We start from the raw sequence: 27,090 nt of genomic DNA on the forward strand, positions 1-27,090 counted from the left end.
ACGTTGAGGGCACCGCAGAAGTCCTGGCAGTTCCTTTTAAAACTACAGCTACACTGACCCTCCTGACTCAGTCCCAGGAACTGTCACTGAAAAGAAGACAACTCACTGATAAGCAGTTCACCAATAGCCTGTTGTGAAAGTTCTGCCCCCAAAAAGGGCATTAGTGATTAGCTGGGGCAATCAGAGTAGCTTGGAAACATGACCTCGGGATGCTAGGACCCTGTCAAGCAGAGGCTGAAACGCTCTCCTTATTCTGCAACTCATGGCAATTCATCACCTCTTCTTCCCCTTACAAGCAAACTTTTTGAAGGTATTACCTACGTTAGTCACAGCACCGTTGGCAAAACCCTGGGCATATCTAAGAACTTTTCAGGGGATTTGCGACGTCAAAACTGTTTTCATAACCATACTGAGTCCTTATCTATCTTTTTCACTGTATTGACATTTGTCCTAATGGTGCCAAAGCCGTGATGGGAAAAATGGCTGCAGCCTCAGCACGAACGTGAAGTGGTGATCATTATACTAGCAGTCATGATATACGTCACCAGCAAGCACTCCCGGTGGGAGGAAGTCTCTTTCACTTTCAGATGTCCTCGATGAGCACTGAAAATTATTAATCATATTAATCTCAACTACTGAGTACACGTCTTTTTTTTTTTTTTTTTTTTTTTTTTTTTTTACGTCTTTTTAATATCCTGTGTGACGAGGTGAGAATCACACCTTCAGCTCTTGTGCTGCACATGGAAGGATAAAGGATGTCTCAGGGGAAAGAACGTGTGCTTGAGCTACGAACCGAACTAGTCACTTTTTTTACGAAACATCATTTTTTACTTGAAAGAATGACTAACAAGCTATAGTTATTCACAGTTGGGTATTTGGCAGACATTTTTTTCAAAAAATGAACCGAGACTGCCACTTCAAGCAGCTGAAAACAACTGACAGTGTTTGTCAATGACAAGATTTGAGCTTTCAAGTAAAAACTAGAATTTTGGAAAAGTTGTACATGTCACTGTGAGTTTGACAGTTTTCTAATACTTGAAGATTTTTCAGAAGAGATTGGTGGTGATATTAACAAATGTGAACTTTTGATACTGTATCATGAATTGTGTGTCAACATTTAGAAGATGTCTGTAATTCAGTGAACGCATATTTTCCAAAAGACCAATGTCTGATGTTACAAAATCATCTATGGGTGAAAGACCCACTAAAAGTGCAAGGAATACCAAGGAATTTTAATGTAACAGAGTAAAAAAGTTCACTGACATGGTTTCAGATTCCACATTGCAATTAATCTTTAAGAAACTGCCACTTGGGGCTTCCCTGGTGGCACAGTGGTTGGGAGTCCGCCTGCTGATGCAGGGGACACGGGTTCGTGCCCCGGTCCAGGAGGATCCCACATGCCGCGGAGCAGCTGGGCCCGTGAGCCATTGCTGCTGAGCCTGCGCGTCCGGAGCCTGTGCTCTGCAATGAGAGAGGCCACAACAGTGAGAGGCCCGCGTACCGCAAAAAAAAAAAAAGAAACTGCCACTTGTTGAGTATCAAAGAAGAATATCCACAATTACCCAAAAAGGCTATTGAAATAGTCCTCCCTTCTCCAACTGGCACAAAGCCAGATTTGCTTCACATGCTTTAACCAAAACAACATATTGCAACAGACTGAATGCAGAAGCAGATGTGAGTCCAGCTGTTTTCTATTAAGCCATTTGTAAAAAGTGTAAAACAAATGCAAAACAAAGTTTGCTTTTGTATTTTAAAATGTAGCTATTTTTCAGTAAAAATATTATTCATAGCATGTAATGCCTTTATTAAGATGATTTTAAATGAATTCATAAATATTTCTTAAATTTCTCAATTTCAATTTTTAATACAGTATATATAGGCAATATAGTTCATAAAATAGAAGGAGTGTTCTCTCCAAAACAAAAATTTAGTTAGATCATTCCCTTGATTAAAAGTCTTTAAAAATCACTCTCAGTTTTCAGGATAAAAATCCAAGCACCTTGCTCAAAATCGCTCATCAAATGTTGGATTTAACAGTATCTTCTAAAATTTAATATACAAGTCAATTTTAGTTCAGGAATTCCGCTTCTAGAAAGTTACCTCCTCACCCAAGAGTGCATGACTACATTGAAGGATGTTCACTGCAGAATTACTGAAGTATAAAAAATATAAATAGAATCGCAATGTGCAACAATAGAGTCTAATTAAATATACTATGCTACATCCATAGTGAGTGGCAGAAAACATATGTAGAATCCCACTTTCGTAAAAAAGTCTGTAAATAAAAATATTTTTGAGCATGCACAGTAAAATTTTGGAAAGATATACATCAAACTGATAATGAAAGCTAGCTCTAGGAATTAGAACACATTTTCCTCTAAGAGTTTTATGGCTTTGCTTTTATATTTAGCACTTAAATATATCTGAAAATCATTTTGCGTGTGATATGAGATAGGGGGCTCTATTTCTAAAGGAACAGCCAATTGCTGCAAGACTTTTGCTGAATGGTCTATCCTTTCCTTGCAGATTTGAAATGCTACTTTTCCTATAAACTCCCCGTATATATATGGTACTGATACGAGAGTCCATTCTATTCCACTAATTTTAACCTCTTCTAGTACCAGCCCCCGATGTGGTAAATAAGTATAGTTTTATAGTATGTTTTGGTAGCAGGAGGGTCATATCCCCTCATTATTCTTTTTCAAAACATTTTTGGCAGTTTTGGCATAAATATTTTTCAAGACAAACTTTAGAATCAGTATATTAATTCCAAAAATATATTAAATGTATACACTGATTTAAGGAAACTTGTTTTTAGTCAAATTGAGCCTCTCCATTGAGGAATGTAACATGTCTGTGTTTATTCTGGTCTTTTTTTTCTGTTCTTCAGTAAAAAACATTTTTTCATTTAGAGTTAAGTTTACTCTGGGTATTTTCATTTTTATTATTATTGTGGAAAAGATCTCCTTTTTTTAAAAAAAATTACAATTTAAGACTGATCTTGCTGGCATTTAAGAAAGCTATTGATTTTTACATACTTAAAACTGGCCACCTTACAGAAATCGTGTATGGAACTTCATTTTGTCATAATTGTCTGACTTGCTTACGTTTCTGTGTATCATAAATGCCACGTGATAAAACAAAGTAGCTGAAAAGTACAATGAAACAATAAAAACATGCTGCTCTTAATCCACACTGCATTCACTCCTGAATAAATGCTACTGTGAGTATTCAAAGCACCGTCAGGATAGGATTCCTGGGAGCCAGAAGGAACAGTGGAAATGGCTTCATAGCATGGGAGCAATCTTCTCTATTAGCCAACCAGACTATTTAAAAAGGACACCAAAATATTACCAGTCTCCAAAGTATAAAACAAAGTAACTCCAACCAATGTTAGATATATACATCACCTCCTCAAGAACTCCAAGTTTTTTAGCTGGGATTTTCTGAAAGTACCCTTCAAATAAGTCTTTTGCCAAATGACCATGGTTGTTAAAAGTAGTCTGGGAATAAATGATTCCCTATGTTTAAAATAAAACAGGAAAAAATAAAGTACATAAAATTAAATTTTAATTGTAAAGACAACAAGGCAGTCTGTCATCCAATACCAAGTTGTTTAAGTTTAATAGAAAAGTTAACATTTCTAATATTAATTTTTCTCAAAATGGTCAAAGAAGTACAGTCAACCACTACTCAAAAGGATTATCTGAATGCTCGCTTTGTGACCTCCCCTCGCATAATAACCAGCCAAGCTCGAGATTTTTTCATAAAAGACTTGGTTTCTGAAAGCATAATCATACGAGTAGATCAGAGAAGCCCTTAACTGGGAACAATGGGTCAGGGGAGTCTATTTTACCTTCCACTAAGGCTTCTATGTTTTACAATGGAAAACTGGCCTATGGTTAAACAGGACTTCGAAAATGCAATATTTTCATGGCTTCTTACCTAGAGAAAAATCACAAATAAAAAACTTAAATCCAATACAAATAAATTTAAATTTTAATTATTTAAGAATTCTTTTATTCAGCTTTCAGTAGCTTTCAATGGTTTATAAAGCCAAAAAAATTACTCACAAACTGTTTAACACAGGATAAAGCTATTTATTACTGGCTTATAATTATATACAGCAGAGGTTATTAGAAGGGGAGGAAACAGGAGGGATGAGAGTAAGATGTAGAAACTTGGCAGTATTAATTACTCCAAACAATACTGGGGTAATATACCGGTTTCCAATTAAACAATTTGTAACCTTTTATTAAGAGGATAGAATTGGGACTTCCCTAGTGGCACAATGGTTAAGAATCCGCCTGCCAATGCAGGGGAAACGGGTTTGATCCCTGGTCTGGGAAGATCCCACATGCCGCAGAGCAACTAAGCCCGTGCACCACAACTACTGAGCCTGAGCTCTAGAGCCCGCGAGCCACAACTACTGAGCCCACGAGCCACAACCAATGAAGCCTGCGCACCTAGAGCTGGTGTTCTGCAACAAGAGAAGCCACCACAATGAGAAGCCCACGCACTGCAATAAAGAGTAACCACTGCTCGCCACCACTAGAGAAAGCCCGCACACAGCAACGAAGACACAACAAAGCCAAAAATAAATAAATAAATTTTTAAAATAAATAAATAAAGAGGATGGAATCTTCCAGTAGTATTAAGGTTTAGACATTAAACCTAAAAACATCTGTGGAGGACAAACCTGACTTTAGTATTGTGCTTATAACACAAACACATCATTAAAGGTTATCAAGAAATACACATTTGGAGGCCAGTATTCCGAAGTATCAACATTCAGAATGGAACTATATCTAATTTACTCTATAAATATTTGAGAGTAAGGTAGATAAGGTAATGTCAGCCCCAAAGCATTGAAGGTATGTGAAGTTTCTGGCTAGGAACCTGCATTTGTTAGAGATGAGATTTCTCTAACATCTACAAGTCAGTTCATGCTTAGTTCCCACTGAGTAGCATAGATAACAATATCTATGGATACTATATAGCTAGATCATAGGTAATACCCCCCAGATATTACAGAGTTTCAGATTCAGGGATGATTACTATCTTAGCAATGACCAGGAATCATCACAGAGAAATGAATTTGAGCTGAGTTTTGCAGGATGTGTGAGATGTTTCATTTATTATCTCTCTTAGAGTACACGGCCAATATGTAATCCCCAAGGAAGCTTAAGCTATGTCTTACTTCACTTAATATGACAGTGTTTAAAGCTGAACAAATTGTTATTCTTTCCCCTATCATTTACATTATGTTTCAGAGAAATTTCCCCTTGACTTATAGTTGATCTTCAACTGGAAATTCCTTCCTAGAACTTTGACTTTAAGTTTCTCTCTCTCCTAATAAAGGATTAATGATATACCAAGAAATAACAAGATAATCTAGAAAAATTCATTCAAGGCAGCGATTCTCAACCTTCACGGTGAACTTGAATTTCCTTCTCTGTGCAATTGAATCAGCTTAAAAAAATACCAACACCTGGATTCCATAGTTTGGAGTCAAGCTTATATACCACTATTTTTTTATTTCACAGATGATTCTAATACACAGCCAGGAGTGAGAATCATTGGCTTAACTTAACCTTCTTGACAATCTGGTTGTAAATCAAAGAATACTTCTTTCTGGTTTTATCTATTTTTAAAAGCCAATCTTTTCTAGTATACATGCATATTAACAAATACCTCTATTAACAACACAAATGGAATCAGAACACAATTTGTCAACAGCTTTCATATTGAACATTTACCTACAGGGGCAACACAATTGATCCTTATTCCACTGCTGGCCCATTCCACCGCTAAGGATTTGGTGAGGTTGTAAACACCTTCTCTGGCAGCTCCACTATGCCTTTAAAAGACAAAATACAAACATGACAATCAGCTTCTGTTGAGTATGTCTCCCTTAACTAAATTGATAGGTGTACCAATGACCTGTCAGAGTCCCACAACAATGTTCTTGTTATGAGTCCCTGTCTGAACCATAAGAAAGAACCAGGTCCTTCAATATTAAAGCAAAACCACAACTATCTGACAGTCAAACAAATCTCACGTAAGTCAAGGCCCACATAAGATCCCCCAAATCATCATGTGCATAAGAGGAATATTTTGAAGAACTTCTAATTACGGAAGAAAACAAACAAACTGGTAATTTTGAGGGTTACAAGTGTGGTTATTTTTTTAATCAATTTTAGATAATAAGGGATATGAAATTCATACTTCAGGCTAGCAATAGTATCAACAGAATTTCTAGACATAAAAAAATTTAAATTAATTTTAATATGTTTCCAGAGAAGAGGTTCAAATATTTATGTCTGGGGCTTCCCTGGTGGCGCAGTGGTTGAGAGTCCGCCTGCCATTGCAGGGGACACGGGTTCGTGCCCCGGTCCGGGAAGATCCCACATGCCGCGGAGCGGCTGGGCCCGTGAGCCATGGCCGCTGAGCCTGCGCGTCCAGAGCCTGTGCTCCACAACGGGAGAGGTCACAACAGTGAGAGGCCCGTGTACCACAAAAAAAAAAAAAAAAAATACTTAGGTCTGTATCCATATGGTGCAAAAAGGTATAGACATACTATGGCTTAGAATTTCTAATTAAAAGGTCCTCAGAACCAAGTACGTGAGATCTGGGGGTGTACCCACTCCTCACTAGAGAGTACCTCCATAGCCCCATGTTCCTGAAGAAAGTCCCCCTCAGTCCCCATGTTGGCTGCAAAAGCCCTGGCAGGACTCCAGGCAGAAACCAACCGCTCCATCTGCCAGAATTACCTGGGCAACCTCACCACCATCAAACGTGGCCACCACTTGTGCCACTCTGCATCCAACAGTCCCGGGTGGATTTATAGGACAGGTTTCCTTGCTTGCCACCAATGCTAGGAGGGGCCCTTCTGGAGTAATGCCCAGCTGGACAGGATGACACGATGGTGAACACACAGCTTCACATCACCAGGAGCAAGAGGCGGGGGCAGAACAGATGAGCATATGCAGGAAACATAGTCGAGTTTGGACAATTTTCTGTGAGGAGAACCTAGAGGTGTTTGTCCCCTTGCACTCATCCCCTGACCACCAGGGCCACCATATGAGGTCCTGCCTCTCATCATAGGAAAAGGCTCAGCAGTGACCTAGAGCCCCTGAAGAAAGTGGCAGGTGTTCAGAAACAGCCACCCAAGAAAGAAAACTACTAGGATTGGGGTGGGGGGGGGGATGGAGGGAGGGGGAGAGAGAGGGAGTTGGAAAATCAGAGACAGAAATTACTCTCTGAATTTGAGCACCTGGACCAGTTTGTTGAATGTGAGCGAGAGGCCGTTGAACGGAGTGGGATGCCACCCGAATGTGCTGCTGCGATGGTATATTGATTATTTTCAGCTGTGGGCACTTGAAACACAGCAAATGCAGAGAGAGGCTTTCTCTGAACCCCCCTCATCGGCTAAAAGGAACGCAGTGCCATAAATCCCCTCCCTGGGAGTCTCATCAACCAGGGAAGGCTGACTGTTGTCACATGATGGGAGACTAGATGTCGACACCACATGCGGACAAACTTTGTCACCAACTCTCATACCTCCATCCGTTCTTCAAAGGACCCATTCATCTTTCCTAAAAATCATATACTCCCCACCCCAAGAGGCCTATATCCCCTCTCCCCTTTCCCTATTAAGATAGTATTTAATCCTGAATTGGAAGCCACGACAGGCAGTTGCTCATTTTTCCCTGGGTACCTCCCATGTATACATGAGGTATACGTGTGAATAAACTTCCATTTGTTTTTCTCCTGTTCATCTGTCTTTTATTACAGGAGTCTCAGCTAAGAGCTCAGAAGGGCAGAGGGAAAATTATTTATCCTCCCCTACACAGTTCTCAAGGTTAGCCGAGAAGGACATTTAATACAAACTCAATGCAGACACAATAACATTTTCAGACTACATCTCCACACTCAAAGATCTACTAAAGAAGTTGGCAGAGAAGAGTGTGATGTCAGAAGGGAAAGTGCTGCTGGATGTCGAGACCACCCATGACAGGTGTGAAAGCCTGAAGCGCCCAGCTCTCTGTTCGTTCCATAAGGAAGGAAGGAGACGGCCTTCCTCTGCAGTATTTGGCACTGCAGAGAATTACACAGAAACTGAAAGTTACTCTGGATCTCGAAACAGCACATCCTAATCTCTCTGTCTCTGAGGATTAAAAAAAAATTGGGGACATTTGTGAGGAAAAAGCAGAGAGTTTATCCAGAGAGATTTACGGCTTATCCAGTAGTCCTGGGTTCTGAAGGATTTGATTCCGGCTAACATTACTGGGAGGTCCAGGTGGATGAGATGCCTGAATGGACCACAAGGTTTGTAAAAACTCCCCTTCCAGGAGAAAAAAGTGACCCCCATCAAAACAGAACAGATGGTGGACGATTCAGTGGCAGGATGGTGACTATGTCGCATGAGGCATTGTTCCAGCCACTTTTCTGAAGCAAAAGCCCAGAAGAGAAGGAAGGGCATTTACCTAGACTAGGAGTTCCATGAGATTTCATTTTGCCATCTGAATAACGTCTCACAGCCATTCTTTCACTGAGAAAATCTTCTGAAATACTAAGGCCTTATTTGTGTATCAGATATGATTTGAAATGTCTTACACTGTGTGAAGGAAGAGATTATGAGCGATAAACCACCCTAAAGGCTGTCACACTGCTTCATTTTCTTCCCGTAATTTATGAATAGGAGGCAGAATAATATCTAACTCTCAGTGAATCTAGCACTAACAATTTTTTTTCAATGCTTCTAGGACTTAAACATATAAATGAAATCATACATACATGCTCTTTTCTATCTGGCTTCTTTCACTCAGAATAATTATTTTCAGATTTATCCACATTGCTGCATGAATCAACAGTTCACTCCTTTTCATTTCTGAGTAGCACATTATACATATATACCATGATCTGTTTATTCATTCACTCACTGATAGGCATTTGGGCCATGAATTCTCTCTCCATGGGAGATATGAGTTGCTTTTTGGCCCATCTCTTGCCCTTGTAATTATTGACAATGACCCAAAAGATCAGCAGGTCAGTCTAAGCTCCTCTGCACAGATTGTAATGGAAATTGGACTATTCTTAGACGACACTGACAATGTCAGAAAATGATCAGGACCCCAAAGAAACACGTGCAAAGACAGCAATACAATTCAAACACACACACACAAGAGATATCCAGGTAGCCTTTCAACAAATGAAAAGATGCTGCACTGGGATATCATTTCTTGCCCATCAGAGTTGTCCAGAAATTGACATGACACATTTTTGGTGAGGCTGTGAGGAACAGGCATTCTCATTCATTGACGATGGAGTGCAAAATGCAAAGAAACTTGCAGGGACCTCCCCAGCAGTCCAGTGGTTAAGACTCCACACTCCCAGTGCAGGGGGCATGGGTTCCATCCCTGGTTGGGGAACTAAGATCCCACATGCCACACAGCGCAGCCGAAAAACAAAGAAACTTGCAAATGCCTAACAGGATGCATTTACTCTTCACCCAGCGGTCCAACTTCCCGGATATACCCTAAATATATACCTCCACAAATATGAAACAAATATTTACAATGTTATTCATCACAGAATTATTTGTAATAGCGAAACATAGAAACACAAATTTCTATTAAATGTGAGACAATGTGTGCATTTGAAACAATGAATTTGAAAAGAAATCCTTGATTCCATAGTGGTATACTAAAAAAGTTAATAATAGTAATAACATATATAGGGAGAAGTGATGGTTGTGGTGTAACTAAAAGTCTTTTTATGGAACAGTATCAGCTAAAAAACATAGAAGTGGGACTTTCGGGGAGGGGGGGACCTTCAAGATGGCGGAGAAGTAAGACGTAGAGATCACCTTCCTCCCCACAAATACATCAGAAATATATCTACATGTGGAACAACTCCTACAGAACACCTACTGAATGCTGGCAGAAGACCTCTGACTTCCCAAAAGGCAAGAAACTCCCCACGTACCTGGGTAGGGCAAAAGAAAAAAGAAAAAACAGACACAAAAGAATAGGGACGGGACCTGCACCAGTGGGAGGGAGCTGTGAAGGAGGAAAGGTTTCCACACACTAGGAGCCCCTTCGCGGGCGGAGACTGCGGGTGGCGGAGGTGGGTAGCTTCGGGGCCGCAGAGGAGAGCACAGCCACAGGGGTTCGGCGGGCAAAGCGGAGAGATTCCCGCACAGAGGACCTGTGCCTACCAGCACTCACCAGCCCGAGAGGCTTGTCTGCTCGCGCACCGGGACGGGCGGGGGCTGGGAGCTGAGGCTAGGGCTTCGGAGGTCGGAGCGCAGGGAGAGGACTGGGGTTGGCGGCGTGAACACAGCCTGAAGGGGCTAGTGCGCCACAGCTGGCCGGGAGGGAGTCTGGAAAAATCTGCACCTGCCGAAGAGGCAAGAAGACAATTGTTTCGGGGTGCGTGAGGAGAGGGGATTCAGAGCACTGCCTAAACGAGCTCCAGAGATGGGAGGGAGGAAGAGAGGGGGGAAAGACACAGAGAGAGAATGCAAATGCAGCAAAATGTTAGCACTTGGTGAATCTGAATGAAAGGTATACAGACACAGCTCGGAGATTTCGGCAGGTTCAGTTCCAGACCACCACAATAAAGCAATATCGCAATACAGTGAATTAAGAAAATTTTTTTGTTTCCCAGTGCATATAAAAATTATGTTTACACTAAACTATAGTCTATTAAATGTGCGATAGCATTATGTATAAAAAAATAATGTACAACCTTAATTTTAAAATATTTTATTGCTAAAAAGTGCTAACCATCATTTGAGCCTTCAGCAAGTCGTAATCTTTTTGCAATAGTAACATCAAAGATCACTGACCACAAATCATCATAACAAATATAATAAAAATTTGAAATATTGCGATAATTACCTAAATATGACACAGAGACACAAAGTAAGCAAATGCTGTTAGAAAAACAGTGCTGGCAGACTTGCTCGATGTGCAAAAAAGCAAAACATAATCAAACGAGGCATGCCTAATAGGAGTTCATTGTATTATTCCTTTAACTTTGTCACACATTCAAGAGGTTTCCAAAAATAAACTGGGAGAAAGAAATTCCTATATTAGTAAAATGAATAATTAAAGGCTATAGGAAAGTCTAAATTCACCAGTAATTTATATGTGGATGTTCCCACAAGTCTTTAACAATAGCATATTGTGTCAAAGAGTACAAGTTGAAAAACCTGGAACTTCAGGGCAGTCATGACTTAAATCATTTTAATTACATAAAAAATACATGTTCATTTTAGAAAAACTAGAAAAAGCAAATATGCAAAAAGATGAAAATAATATGTAATTTTACCTCCCAGAGATAATATGTCAGTATTTTGGTATAAACTCCTTCAGAATTATGTCTATTCATATACAGCCATATATAAGTATATACTGTTTTTTGCAGAAATGTGATCATGCTGGATAGAATGTTTTATAACCTGCTTTTCACTCGATGTCTGGGAATATCTTTTCATATTGAGAAGTATATTTTTATACCTATATTTTTAGTGGCTGCATAGTACTCTTTCCTGTAGACGTATAAAACTTCACTCAACTAATATTTTACACTAGGATATTTAAATGGTTTCCAGTTTTTCACTGTTATTATTATGGTACAGAAAAATGTATGTTTCATATTCCTTGTTTTCAAAACCAAAAGCTAAGTCCCATTGTTTAAAGTAAAACAAAACAAAACAAAAACTAGAGGCCCTGTATTCTTTAATTCAATTCTGGCTAATAAAAATCGTAACTGAATCTAGACTCTGCAGATTTCTAATTAATGGCTGTTGGCAAGGAACCTCAGGTTGGTAAGAGACTGTTGACTTGAGTGCTGGAAGGTGTTGAAGTGCTGAGCTATGAAGGGTGGGTTAGAGACTACAAGCTACCTCCTAACCCTCATTCTCCTCTTCTTACATAGAAATTGAATTTGTACTTAGGCACATAGCTACTCACCTAAAGATTCTATTTCCCAGTATCCCTTATAGGTAGGTATGATCGTTTAACTGAGTCCTAGCTGATGATAAATGTCAGTGAATGTAATGGTGCCACTTCCAGATGGTGCTATTAAAAAGAAAGAGTGAGTATTACATTTTTCCTCATTCCTACTGTCTGGAATGCAGTTACAATGACAGGAACTGGAGCAGCCATTTTGGACCATGGGATGGAAACCATATGTCAAAGATAGTAAAGCAAGAAGTAGGATCCTCATTCCCTAATGATTATGGAACTACCATACTATCCCTGGACTATATACCTTGAGTTTTTATGTGAGGGAGAAGTCAACTATCTTATTCAAGCTCCTCTTTTTCATGGATCTCTACACTTCAGCAGCTCATCCTGTATCACAATTAATACAGAACTGTATACTACCAGTTGAATAAAGATGAGGCTGGAAGTGTCTGCAAGACCTTTGATTTAGAGATACTAAAAATATAAAGCCATGGGGCTTCCCTGGTGGCGCAGTGGTTGAAAGTCCACCTGCCGATGCAGGGGACAGGGGTTCGTGCCCCGGTCCGGGAAGATCCCACATGTCGCGGAGCGGCTGGGCCCGTGAGCCATGGCCGCTGAGCCTGCGTGTCCAGAGCCTGTGCTCCGCAGCAGGAGAGGCCACAATAGTGAGAGGCCCGCGTACCACAAAAAAAAAAAAAAGAATATAAAGCCTAACCCATGTTAGGGTGACGACCCTGTGGTTCAGAATTATACTCGTTCCACATTTCAGCATAAAAATGTCTTGGATAGTTTGTAAAGGAACTCTTCAGTTACCCAACTTCAGGGTTGAGTATTACCACCTATGAAACATAAGCTTTAATCTAAAGACTATGCATGTGTGCTAATTATTAGTCATAAAAAATGTGGACTCGTATTCTCCCTGAAGATTTCACTGAATTAATTAATAGGTCCTTGTAATAGATTTAACAGATTCATTTCTTAAAACCAAAATACGTGTGGAGTCTTCCTTTATGTTATGAAGCACTTTGTAGCAATATCTTTGAACAAATTCTGAATAATTTTTACATGATAACTTCCTAGAAATAAAAGTGACAGATCAAACAATATTTGTATTTTATAAATGTTGCCGAATTACTACCCAGAAATGCAGCAATTTGTATTGCTATGTTGTATGTAAGTTAAATCAGGGCAGTAACTGTTTATGACATGGAGCTTCTGAGCCCATAACAATTTCTCTTTCAGGATTCTCTATGATCTTTACATAAAGACACTTGGACTTCTTGGATGATTGATCACACTTGCCTGCTTTGCACATGTAGAAGGTGCCCGTCAGGTTGGTTTCAATCACAGCATTCCACCCCTCTGAACTGATGTGTTCAGAAGGAGAGAAGAACTGGCCTCCTCCATTGTTTACCAAGAAACTGACCTGACCATAAAAGTCTAAGGTGGCTTCGACCAAATTATTCGCCTAAAGAAAAACATTAAAAGTGAACTGGTGGGCTTCCCTGGTGGCGCAGTGGTTGAGAGTCCGCCTGCCGATGCAGGGGACACGGGTTCGTGCCCTGGTCCGGGAAGATCCCACATGCCGCAGAGCGGCTGGGCCCGTGAGCCATGGCCGCTGAGCTTGCGCGTCCGGAGCCTGTGCTCCACAACGGGAGAGGCCACAACAATGAGAGGCCCGCGTACCACAAAAATAAATAAATAAATAAAATGAACTGGTTACAGACAGAGAAAGACAAATACTGTATGATAGCACTTATATGTGGAATCTAAAAAATACAATGAATTAGTGAATATAACAAAAAATAAGCAGATTCACAGACATAGAGCCCAAACTAGTGGTTACCAATGTGGAGAGGGAAGAAGGGAGGGGCAGTGAAGGGTAGCAGATTAAGAAGTACAAACTATTAGGTATAAAATAAGCTACAAGAATATATTATACAACATGGGGAATATGGCAAATATTTTATGATAACTATAAATGGAGTATAACTTTTAAAAATTGTGAATCACTATATTATACACCTGTAACATATAAATTGTACATCAACTGCACTTCAATAAATAAATAAATAAAATGTTAAAAGTGAACTGGTTAATAACCTAACTTGCTACTTGGACTTTATTACCTTCTTTAGTAGAGTAGCAGAGCTTGCAGTGTCTCACAGTGAATAGTAACTCTGAGAACCACAGTAAACGGAGAGGTAGTCACAATGAATAAACCTGAAAATCCTATATCAGTGAATAATTTACCAGTATCCGATACCCACAGATCATAAAGCTAAATTTGGAATTTTAATGACAAGATTTATCCAAGGACCTGGATCACCCCTCCATTGTTTTAATTTCTAAGCTACCAACACAGAATAATGGATAGTGATGAAACAGACATTACAAAATGAGTTAAAGGGCAAAAGGCACAAAAGGTAGTCTCCAGATGAAACTGTCCTTGCTTAGCTTCCCTACATTTCTTCCCTTCCTCTCTTTCGCCAGAGGCCACTCACTCAATATAGATCATTAGCTCAAGAATCTCCTTCACAGGCTCTGCTTCTAGTGAACCTCATCTAAGATAGCTACTATGGGAAAACTTAAAGCACAGTCAGGTTTAGGGACAACTACTATAAATTAAAATGAATGAATAAGTAAGATAGATTTGCATTCCTCAAAAAACTAAAACTAGAGTTGCCATATGATCCAGAAATCCCACTCCTGCACTGCTGGCCATATACCCAGACAAAACTATAATTTGAAAAGATACATGCACCCCAATGTTCAAAGCAACAGTATTACAATAGCAAGACACTGAAACAACCTGAATGTCCATCAACAGATGAATGGATAAAGACGTGATACACACACACACACACACAATGGAATAATACTCAGCCATTAAAAAGAATGAAATAGGGGCTTCCCTGGTGGCACAGTGGTTGAGAGTCCGCCTGCTGATGCAGGGGACACAGGTTCATGCCCCAGTCCGGGAAGATCCCACATGCCGCGGAGCAGCTGGGCCCGTGAGCCATGGCCGCTGAGCCTGCGCGTACGGAGCCTGTGCTCTGCAATGGGAGAGGCCACAACAGTGAGAGGCCCGCGTACCGCAAAAAAAAAAAAAAAAAAAAAATGAAATAATGCCATTTGCAGCAACACGGATGGATCTAGAGATTATCATACTAAGTGAACTAAGAAAGAGAAAGACAAATACCATATGACATCACATATATGTGGAATCTAAAATAAAACACAAATCAATATATCTATGAAACAAAAACAGACTCACAGATATAGAGAACAGATTTGTAGTTGCCAAGGGGGAGGGAAGGATTGGGAGTTTGGGATTAGCAGATGCAAGCTATTACATATAGAATGGATAAACAACAAGGTCCTACTGTATAGCACAGGGAACTATATTCAATATCCTGTGATAAACCATAATGGAAAAGAAAATGAAAAAGAATATGTATCTGTATAACAGTCACTTTGCTGACAGCAGAAATTAAACACAACGTCGTAAATCAACTATACTACAATAAAATTTAAAAAAACAAAGATAGATTTGCTTTACCTCCTTGTCATTACAGATGTTGCATTTTATGGGAGTGACTTGAGCCTGGCTGGTAGGAGGCAGACAGGGCTTCAGTTCATCTGCGGCAGATTTTAATCTATCAGACTCACGGGATGCAATGACCACATTAAACCCTGAGGAGACAACAGCCAAAGAACAACTAAATATGTTTTCACTGGTTGTCCAAGTTCTGAAAGTAATAATGTTTAGAAAATGTTTCATATGTTCTTGTAAAAACAGATGAATTAGGACTTCTGCATATGGTCAAGATGGAGTAATAGGAACTGAACTTACCCTCCAGCCCAAAACAACTAAAAAACTGAACAAAATATACGGAATAATGATTTCCAGGCACTGGATATCAAGTAGCACAGGCTAGTGATCCCAGAGAGTGAACACAAACAATGTGAGCCCTATTATTATTCCAGATTGCTGCCTAGAGAGAGTCTTCAGGCTGCAACATAGGGAGGAGGAACCCATTCAGAGCCCAGCAGTCTCCTGGGTAGAAGAGATGAATTTGGAAGTCCAGGGAGGCCAAGACAGCTAGATTACACAGGGCACAGAGAGAAAGGAGGTACACAGGGGGAGAACTCCAGAGATCCGTAGAGTTCCCTCAGATCTTCAGCTGAGCACTGATCAGTACATACAAGTAAGGAAACAATCTGAGGCTGGGGAAAGATTGTTCCCAAGCTCTAAAAATTTTCAAACTGTTTCCAAGTAACTTAATTGCATCACAGAACAAAGTTCAGCAATATTTATAAGAATACAAAAAAAACTAGCCTGCAACAAGGTAAAATTCAAATGTCTGGCATCCAACAAAAAGCCACAAGGCATACAAAGGAGCAGGGAAATACAACCCAGAATGAGGAGAAAAGCAAATTAATAAAAACAGGCCCAGGAATGGCACTGATGACATAATTAAATAAACCAATGATAAAGAGAAAAATATTAAAAGCAGCCAGAGGAAAAGAACACAAAAAAGACAAGGAAGACAGAACACTTCTTTTCAGAAACAATGCAAGCCAGAAGATAGTGGACTATCTTGAAAGTACTGGGGATGCGGGTGGCGGTGGGAGTTTTGGAACCTAGAACTCTTACCCAGTGAAAATAGCTTTCAAAAGTAATGGCAGGGCTTCCCTGGTGGCGCAGTGGTGGAGAGTCCGCCTGCCGATGCAGGGAACGCGGGTTCGTGCCCCGGTCCGGGAGGATCCCACATGCTGCGGAGCGGCTGGGCCCGTGAGCCATGGCCGCTGAGCCTGCGCGTCCGGAGCCTGTGCTCCACAGCGGGAGAGGTCACAACAGTGAGAGGCCCGCGTACAGAAAAAAAAAAAAAAAAAAAAAAAAGTAATGGCAAATTAAAGACTTATTCACACATGTGATATCCAGAAGAATTCATTAAAGTAGACTTGCACTACAAAAAGATTAAAGGAAGGTCTTCAAACAGAAGGACAATGATACCAGATGAAAATCTAAATCTACAAAAGAAGCAAGAGAACTGGAAATGGTAATTATGTGAGTAAATAAAGTAAATATGAAGTCTTTTCTTATTTCTATTCAATCTCTCTAAAAGGCAGTGATTGTTTAAAGTAAAAATGATACCAGTGTATTGTAGGCTTTATAACATATGTAGAAATCAAATGTATGAGCATTTAATTGTTACACAATGTCCAGGAAGGGTGAAGTAGAAGTATCTGCAGTCCTTGTTTTGCTCGGCTCTAATACACGCTAATTTCAGTTACCTTAGTTTAAATAACACCAGACCCCCAACAACACTGTGCAGATTCCAGTTACCATGGCAGATTAACTGTGAGCAATTGCATAAAATATAAACTGTACCACCAGTACAAATCCACAGACCAGCATGCGAATAACAGATGCACATCACTGTCAGTGACTAATTGTTTCACTTCTTTCACTGTCTGTAAGTGATTGGTCACTGTGCATCTGTTCTTCAATTCGTGTACAGACGGCAAAGAATGCAGTTGTGTTGCCTCCTTGTCTCCCAATGATAAACCCATGTGACATTTTACAAAAGCCAATGACTGAAGGAGAGACTGGCCAACAAAGATGAAAGTGCAACAAAGAAATAAAAATTGGTAACACTGAAAGTGAAATTAGAATTGTACGTAAATGGAGTTATAAAAGGAAGAGCTACCCATGGGAATGCTGACACTCCACCAGTGCTTTCCTTAAGTAAAAATATTAAGCTATGAGACACTGGACTATTCATTTATCTTACTAAGTAATGCTGAAACTTACTGCTCATTGTTGCCTCACATGTTAGTTTATCCTAAAGAGAATGCTTCCTTCTTTTCATGTACAAATATAAAAAGCAGAAATACGTGCCAAGACAGCCTTGAAACAGAGAGAGGGAAGAGCCTCACCACCTCTGGGAAGCCCAGATGTATATGGAAGATTTAAAGCGAACTATATTGATAATCACAACTATGTTGACGACCCTCCTTCCTCTCCCTCACTGAGCCCAGATTGGCAGCTCCTTCTACATGCTCCCATATCCCTGACCTCACTCTAATACAGCATTTAAACCAGTATTGTATGATAATTAAGTCTCCTCCCACTCACTATCATCTCCTGGAGGACTGGGACCCTGTCATTGTAATTATTACACTCACAAACAGTCCACATTCAATATTCATGTATGGAATAAGTGACACTTAGAAAGGTAAAGAGTAAAATGGCTCTCTGTTTGACCACAACTTTTCTAGTTGTACGTGATGAGGTAGCTTCTGCATATTAAAATAAGGCACTTTAAAAAACTATTTTTCAAGATTAGGTTATAATTTAGTGAGTTACAAATGCAGACAACTTTTGGAAATTCTAATAGGCAATCTGAGAGCTTTATAAAGCAAATATTAAAAAGATTCACCATGAATTCCTTGCAAGACAAGACTAACTTTAAAATAGAATTCAACTTATCAAAATTGATATATAGGACTTTCCTGGTGGTGCAGTGGTTAAGACTCTGCCTGCCAATGCAGGGGACACAGGTTCAAGCCCAGGTCTGGGAAGATTCCACATGCCATGGAGCAACTAAGCCCATGTGCCACAACTACTGAGCCTGAGCTCTAGAGCCCGTGAGCCACAACTACTGAACTGGCATGCCACAACTACTGAGGCCCGCGTGCCTAGAGCCTGTGTTCTGCACAAGAGAAGCCACCGCAATGAGGAGCCCATGCACCTCAACAAAGAGTAGCCCCCCCGCCACAACTAGAGAAGTGAGCAGCAACGAAGACCAAACGCAGCCAAAAATAAATAAATAAATTTATTTTAAAAAACTGATGTATAATTTTCAACAAAGCATATATTATACTGTTAGGAGAACCGTTATTCCTTTCTTCTTCTGTTTCCAGGAGGAAGCTTCTACTCCCAGGTGGGGAAAGAATTGAAATACACATTTCTAGCCCAGGTCCAACTCTCAGCCAGGTTTCCCTGAATTAGGAGGAATAGCTAATCTCATTAATAGAACGGAAAGGAGAAACAAGTTCCCCTGGATTAGCCACTGCCTCTGCCCATCACCTTCTTTTCTCTGATCTTTCAGCCTTAAAGATGGGCATTAACTGCTCTAGTTCCCAGAGCAGAGCACAGGCTGACAAGGCATGGAAATCTGACATCTACAACTCTTCCTGAATCCACATTAAGAAGTTAAGCCTCATTAAAAACAAAAAATCCTCAAGAATACTAAGGTGATTAATGCCTGACTTTGTCCAAGGCCTCAAATAAGAGATATAATGAAAATATAAATAGGATTATTCACAGGAATTATCGAATTAGAAGCTTACTAAATTATCACTAATTACTATCTGAACCCTGAAGGCTTCAGGAAAGTTATCTAATATTAGCAGAGCTATACTGGGACACAACTTTAAAAGGCTATTTATTTTAACTGCTACATAAACTTGAACCAGGGGGCAAAAGTGTTACAAGGCGGAATGCTGCAGTGCTGGGTAGAACTAGAAACCTAAATTTCCATTAAAGGAATGGCTAAATAAGTTGTTACATATCCATACAATAGAATACTATATAACTTTGAGAAGAATGAAGTACTACTATATGCACTAGCATGGAAAGAAAAAATTACAGAACAGTAAGAATACTACAGTCACAGTTTTGTAAATAACAAAATACACATAAGTGTATATGTGTGCATGTGGATGACTCATAGAAAATCACCAGGAACGGGATTTAGGAGATGGGCAGAATGGGAAAGCTCATTTTTTTCTTTTATATACTTCCATACTACCTGAATTTATTGCAATGCTCTTATTTTATAATAAACTAGAAAATTATTAGACGATATCCTTCTCCTCACCCTTACGCTAAATGATTTAGATGGACTTTTTTGTTGTTTATATGAGTTGCTAGAGAAATTCAGAAAGCTTGATAAACTTACTTAGAACAAGGTACAGAAGTAACTAGCAAATAATGAGTTATTTCCACATCAGAGGCATTTGTAGCCAAATATATTGCTTTTCTGCTTGGGCTGATACTGATTCCTTTCAATCTTCAACTCAGAGTGCTACATGTAAGCACCTTCTAGGTCCCTGGTGCTGCTAAGAGCCTAGTCACCAGAGCAAGAAAGAGTGCTGTCTTGCCTCACAATTTCCACTTGCAATTCCTACTTTCATTTCACCCACTGTCAACAGAAAGAGAATGACTAACTTGAGGACAGAGACAAGGATTTAGCTTGAATTCAATGTGAATGGTCTTAGGTTCAATATTCTTTGATGGAATCAGGACTCCTCTGGTCTAAGAGCATCTGTCAAATAGAGGAAGAGGGTTTCAATTCTGTTCCCTACATCCTGCCCTTGTGAGCTAGGGCTTTCAGCATCCTCTCAGAAAAGGGACAGTCAAAATCATTTGGATGTGAAAGACAACACAAATAATCACTTTAAAAAGCATGCCTCGGGGTTTCCCTGGTGGCGCAGTGGTTGAGAGTCCGCCTGCCGATGCAGGGGACACAGGTTCGTGCCCCGGTCCGGAAAGATCCAACATGCCGCGGAGCGGCTGGGCCCATGAGCCACGGCCGCTGAGTCTGCGAGTCCGGAGCCTGTGCTCCGCAACGGGAGAGGCCGCAACAGTGAGAGGCCCACGTACAGCAAAAACAAAACAAAACAAAACAAACAAACAAACAAAAAAAGCATGCCTCGGACTTCCCTGGTGGCGCAGTGGTTAAGAATCCGCCTGCCGAGGCAGGGGACACGGGTTCGAGCCCTGGTCTGGGAAGATCCCACATGCCGCTGAGCAACTAAGCCTGTGTATCACAGCTTCGGAGCCTGCATTCTAGAGCCCGCGAGCCACAACTACTGATCCCGCGCGCCACAACTACTTAAGCCCACATGCCTAGAGCCCATGCTCCGCAACAAGAGAAGCCACCGCAGTGAGAAGACCACGCACTGCAGCGCGCAAAGAGTAGCCCCCGCTCGCCACCACTAGAGAAAGCCTGCGCGCATTAACGAAGACCCAACGCAGCCAAAAATAAATAAATAAATTTATTTTTAAAAAGCATGCCTCAAAATCCAACTTGTAATTCACACCAAAAAATAGGAGCCTTCTCACTGGAAACTGAATTGGCTAACATTTTATTTTATTTGCCCAATTTAGGTTTCTATAACAATTTTCAGGAAACAGCCATTAATCCTGGAATAAAAAAATAAAGCTGAGCAAGTCAGAGAAAAAATTATTTGTATACTCTTTCACTGAAGGAAATGCATTTCCAGTACATTACTTTTTTTTTAAAGTACATTGGAAGGCTGAACCAGGATCTGACCAATCTGCTGTGAAGCCTGGTATCTGACCTTCACAGAAAATGATAACCGATTCTACTTTTCTAATGGATTTTCCTGAACAGGGTTAGAGTTTTGGTGTTGGAAGTAAAGTGGGTAGTAATGGTGATGAAGCTACACCAGTGTCAGATTAAGAAATGCTAATTTTCTTTTTTTTTTCTTATTCAGATGTATTTTTTCCTTTTTTTCAACATACTTTTTTTAAGTTCATATGCTGTGCCGGGCATGAGAAACACAATGGTAAGCAAAGACAACTTACATGTTCATTAAAAAAAATTGAAAAATGAGTACAGTTTAACCATTCATCATTCAAATCATTTCCAGAAAAAGTAGTTGCTGATAACAATATTACAAACTTCTTTTCAGTCTTCTTCTGCATATATATCTTTCATTAACAATTAAATTGGAATGCTATATTTTGTTTAGAATCCTGATTTTTTTCAATTATATGGTATGCATTTGACAACAAAATCTTCAATAGCAAGATGTTTAAATAGCAGCATATTTCATTGTTACTGATTTAGTCTTTTCCCTTATCATGTTTCACTATTCAACACTACATTCTTGTACACAAATCCGTGCTTGTCCCTGATTATTTCCGAAGAGTAAATTCCTGAGAGAGGAATTACTAGGTCATACAGCACAAATACTGTTAATACTTTTGGATTTTTTTTCCCAAACTGACCTCTAGAAAGCTTGTAATAATTTACATTCTTGCCTCCCTTCTCACTTCCTCATCAACACTTTCATTTTCCCCAATGTTTTAAAATTCTGTTAAAAAACCAATGGTACTTTTTATTGCTATATTTTGCATTTCATTGCCAAAAAAGTTGACTATTTTTTCATATACTTACTGCTTTTTTTTAGTTCTTGATTTAAAATGCTTGGCCCATATCAGAAGCCTATCTTTCTATCAGTTGTTAGATCTTTTCCTTATTTATTTATGAGATCTCTTTATATAATAAATTTGTTGTACATTGTAAATGTTTTTCTTCATGTTCCTTCAAACTTTATTCACATATATTTTTTAATTCAATGAGGATATACACCTTCATATTTATCTATTTTCCCTTTTGTGGTTTCTTTCCTTGTTTATTGCTTATCAAGTCCTCCCTTCACCCAAGTTAAGGTAACTATTACAAGAGATTCGAGAAGATTATATGATGGGAGACTTTTACCTTTTCCAGTTAAATGAAGTCTTCCCATGTTTCCTAATCATTCATTAGGCAATAAATAGAATTTATTTATTTGGCCCAGCAGCACGGCTTGTGGGATCTTAGTTCCCCGCCCAGGGATCCAGCCCAGGCCCACCGGCAGGAAAGCCCTGAGTCCTAACCACTAGATCGCCAGGGAATTCCCTAGAAAGAATTAATTTTAAATTCACATCCATAATTAGTTCCATAGCATGATTCCACACGTCTCCTTAATCCCCACCTCGGACACAGTATCTTTGGCTCTAAATTTTCCCTTTAGTTTACAAATAGTAGTTCATCATCCACCGCTTCTCCACAACTTTTCTTAGAACTCTCCTCTCTCCTCTCTCCCTCGCGGTTTAAATTTCACCCACAGCTACACTTCCTTTGCTTTGCAACTTCACGCTCTCCTAAGCCCGCCTCTGGCCCCCGGGCTCCCGACCCCAGGTTCCGCCAGCTTCTAAGGCTCTCTCGCTCTGAGTAACCTAGCCCAGAGGCCTGCTCACGCACCTAGATGCAGGAGCTCGGTCGCGATGGCCTTTCCGATGCCCGTACCCCCGCCGGTGACGATGGCCACTTGGTGCTGCATCAAGCCTGTTGCCAGGCAAACTCACGGCCACAGGACATTTGAGTGATGAAGCGTAGGCCAGGTTAAGTCAATGGGCCCACGCCGCCTTATAAATATGCCGGACATAGGGCTCACGCCGACGTGACCGCCCGGGTCCCGCCCCGCCCCGCCCCGCCCCGTCCACTCGCGCTGCCTCGCATCGCCCCGCCCCTCCCCATAGCCCCGCCCCGCGCGGCCGCCTCAGGGGCTCTCTATTCTCCCAGCGCAGAACCGCTCCCCCAAGGCGGCGTCCTTACCGTTCAAACTGTCCGCCTGCCTATCTCCCCGGCACGTGTAGGTGAGATTCTTTGTTCCTTGTGTGTGTGTGTGTGTGTGTGTGTGTGTGTGTGTGTGTGTGTGTGTGTGTGTGTGTGTGTGTTATTTCGATGCTTTTGGGAAAGGGAGGAAGACAAAAAGCGGGATTGTGCTCTATTTTGAAAAATTCAATCCTCAGTGCTGTAGCTCTCACGGTTAATTAAAATTAAATCTCCAGTGCATCTGGGTAAAGAGAGGCTGCAGCTCGGGAACCTCCCGTATTGCCTCCTTCCTTGCTGCGCCCGCCCGCATTGGAAGTCCAGCGATGCTCTGGCTCCAGCTGCTGTGTGCAGCTGGCTGGGAAGGAAAGGGGCAACCTTAGCTGAGGGCGGAGAAATCCGGCTTCATCCTCCGGAAGGGATGGGAATGAGGGGGGGAGGGGGGAAATACAATTGTAGTTATTCAGAGAACCAAGATAATAAATGATTTTTAGAAAAAACTCAAGCCCACCTCCACCTCATCTCCCTCTCCTCACTGAGGAATGAAGGGAAGAAGGAAACTTTACCAGATTTGAGATTTGATACATTTCTGCTGGGGTGCATAAATTGATGAGTTCAAAAGATCTTTCCTTGAAGGGTGTATGCTTCCTGCAAGAATGCATCTGTAGGTGTGTGTTTGAGATCCTACCCTCTAGTTCATTCCTTATGCAGGGGAGCGAGCCTCCTGAGGATGGGGGAAATTTCTCATCCGTGTTTTGGGGCCCATTAACAGTGATTTATTATTCAAATTCTCCATCTTGCTTCCTGCTGTCAACCCACCAGAGTGGGGTTACACCTGGACTAGCCTGGGGAGACTTTGCCTGAGAACTTGACAAATCTAGGGAATATGTCAGGTGCTGTGGTCTTAACAATCCAGGCAGGATCATGTTTCTAAGTCTGTTGTCAGAGTGTTGCAGGAAGGGGGACCCTTTCCAGGGCCTGAGAGCGGGCTCTTGTCTAACACTCGGAAAAGAATTGTTGGAGGAGACACATGTGCTGACAAAGCAAGAGATTTTATCGGGAAGGGGTGCCCGGGCAGAGACCAGTAAGGTAAGGGAATCCAGGAGGACTGTTCTACCACGTGGCTCGCAGTCTCAGGGTTTTACGGTGATGGGGTTAGTTTCCAGGTTGTCCCTGGCCAATCATTCTGACTCAGGGTCCTTCCTGGTGGCTTCCACATCACTCAGCCAAGATGGATTCCAGCGAGAAGGAATCTGGGAGGTTGGTAGGACATATGGACTGATGTCTCCTCTCTCGTTTTGACCTTTCCTGAATTCTTCCGGTTGGCGGCAGCTTGTTAGTTCCGCGTTCCTTACCAGGACCTCCTGTTTAAGATAACTCATGCAAGTGGTTACTCTTGGGCCTGGCCAGGGTGGATGGTTTCAGTCAGTGGTTCCCCTAACAAGAGTACTGTATTTTCCCCAGCAAGGTATTAAAATAATGTAAAAACAAACAAATGCCATCATTCTTTTGTTGGGTCCACCACTGAGTTAGAGTGAATTGGAAATGGATCTGGTTGAGAGTGGAATCAAACATCACTTCCTCCCTGTTCCTCCATCCCCCTGCCCTCCTCTGACCTCCCCTGAGAAACACCTCCCCCTCTGTCTTTGTTGATGACAGATTCCAATCAACACTGCTTAAAGAAGGGAAGCTATCTCTTCCACTTCTCATTTGCTGGATAGTTTATCAAGGAATCACTTCTACTAACTCAGTTCTAAGAGGTTTCTTATTCCGAAAAATTCCAGGCTTGCTTTCTTGGGAGGAAGGAACAATTTAAATTTCTTTCAAAGGTACTTTTATTGAAGATCTAATTAAATGTGATTTGTGACCTGGTCTGGACTTGGGGATTTATGGAACTCTGCCAGGGCGGGTCAACATGGGCCTGGCTGTACTGCAGCCTCTGTGTGGTGGCTGAGTGGCCTCAGAGAGGGATTCTGCAGTCCTCCAGTGAAAAGGTGACTGGACTGGCTTCAAGCCAGTTTTGCTTGCTGAGGATGGCAAGGAGCCATTCCTCAGCCTCAGGGAAGCTATGAGCAGTCAGAAAGCTCATTTTCACAGTCCAAAGAGAGCCTGTGATGAAGGGAGATGTGGAGTCTCTTCAAGAGATCTTTTGTTAAAAAGAAAAAGGCGTGTCCTCTCTGCCCCTGCCTCTGACCTCAGTCAGGGTTTGAATGTCTGCTATCCCCGAAAGGCCTGGAGGCACAGGAGTAGTTCTGCCTCTCGAAGGCTCTTTGTTTCCAGATTTTAGCTCTGACTCTTGGTTGAGCCCTCTCTTCTCAGGGCATCCGTGCCCCGCTGCAATGACTGTCCCTTTGGCCAAATCAAATGCTACCTGGCACTCTGCATCCCTGCCCCCTTTGTCCTGGGGAAAAAGGCATCACCATGGCTATGATCTTGCCACATTCCCACTCTGTCATACCCCTTAGCACTCCCTCCATTCATCTTCTGAGATGCTCTTGCTTCTCACCCATCTTCCACCCCTCCCCCACCCCATCTGCCTAGTAACTTCATTTTCTCCCCTTCACGTAGCAGCTGCTGGCTCAGACTGACAGGGGCCTGTGGGATTCTCAACATTGAGACAGAATCTCGGTGCTGAAGGAATATCAGTGAGGCGTATCTAGCCCTGCCTGCCTTGATGTAAAGTTGCCTGAGCCAACTTATATAAGTAAGATTCTTAACCAGTTCACAATATTCAGCCAGTATTTATTGAGCACGTGTCTATTCTAGACATGGGGGTTACGGTACAGTGGACAAGACGGTTAGGTGTCCCTGCCTTGGTAGAGTTTATGTTCTGGGATGTACACATGTTGGTAGTTGGGGGTGGAAGGAGTATGTGTGCCATGAGAGGTAGGACAATAAATAAACAAAAGATCAGACAATAAAGATCAGATCTAACCGCCCTTACACTAAAGTTGCTCAAGCTCCTTATACCCAGCTACCTTCACTATCGGGAAATATTTCCTCTGTAGACAGTCAGATGCTCCCGAGATGATGAACCAGCCTCAGTGCGGGAGCCTTTCAGGACCAGGAGACGAGAGAAATGCTGCTCACAGGACCACAGAGGAAAAGGCTGCAGCCTGACTGTGCTCACAGTCAGCCACAGCAACGGGCTGGAAGCTGCGACTTGTAAGCTGCCGTCCCATCATCGTTCCAATCACTCGATACTGGTCTGAACCAAATTTCCTTTCATCTTTACATTGGTGAGATGGTCTCTCTGGGAGTGGCTAATAGTAATTTTCAGTGGTAAAATGGCAAACATTTTATTTCCTGGTTTGGCCTAGCACCTCTAATGGTGGCAAACCAAGATGCTAACGGGGGAGTTTGGCCACCCCAGACAGGTGATGTGTAGCCCTCTGAGTGACAGATACACAAGTCAGAAAAGAACTGGAAGAACAGCAGGGCTGGAGCAAGGCACAGCTCACTGTAGTAATCATAAATGAACTTGAAAATGATGATTCTTTACCCACTTAGCCCCGGTTCAGGTGCCCTGGAAGAGGCAGATGTGTTAATAGCAGTGAAGGTGCAAAAAGTCAATTCCTAATTGTACTTAGTTAAACCAGTGGAGCAGGGCACCCTAATTTGGAAGCATTATAAGCCAGAGACAGCAGAATGGCAGCCTATCTATGATTTGTTTTGGTTGTTTGTCCACG

At 41.4% G+C, this 27,090-nt stretch overlaps 1 protein-coding gene across 1 annotated transcript in view; it reads right to left on the reverse strand.

Moving 5' to 3' along the window:
• Positions 1-26,586, reverse strand: part of PECR (peroxisomal trans-2-enoyl-CoA reductase) — a gene marked incomplete at its 5' end in the record, with an annotated part of 34,052 nt that extends 7,466 nt beyond the window's left edge. Inside the window, 7 exons of the mRNA XM_079924368.1 lie at positions 3,411-3,521; positions 5,764-5,860; positions 10,233-10,321; positions 13,168-13,449; positions 15,544-15,677; positions 23,051-23,149; positions 26,532-26,586. Coding sequence (XP_079780494.1) covers positions 3,411-3,521; positions 5,764-5,860; positions 10,233-10,321; positions 13,168-13,449; positions 15,544-15,677; positions 23,051-23,149; positions 26,532-26,586 — 867 coding nt within the window. The remainder of the gene's footprint in view (positions 1-3,410; positions 3,522-5,763; positions 5,861-10,232; positions 10,322-13,167; positions 13,450-15,543; positions 15,678-23,050; positions 23,150-26,531) is intronic.
• Between the last annotated feature and the right edge of the window lie 504 nt (positions 26,587-27,090).

Source organism: Stenella coeruleoalba (genome assembly GCF_951394435.1).
Source record: "Stenella coeruleoalba genome assembly, chromosome: 6".
Classification (NCBI taxonomy): Eukaryota; Metazoa; Chordata; class Mammalia; order Artiodactyla; family Delphinidae; genus Stenella; species Stenella coeruleoalba.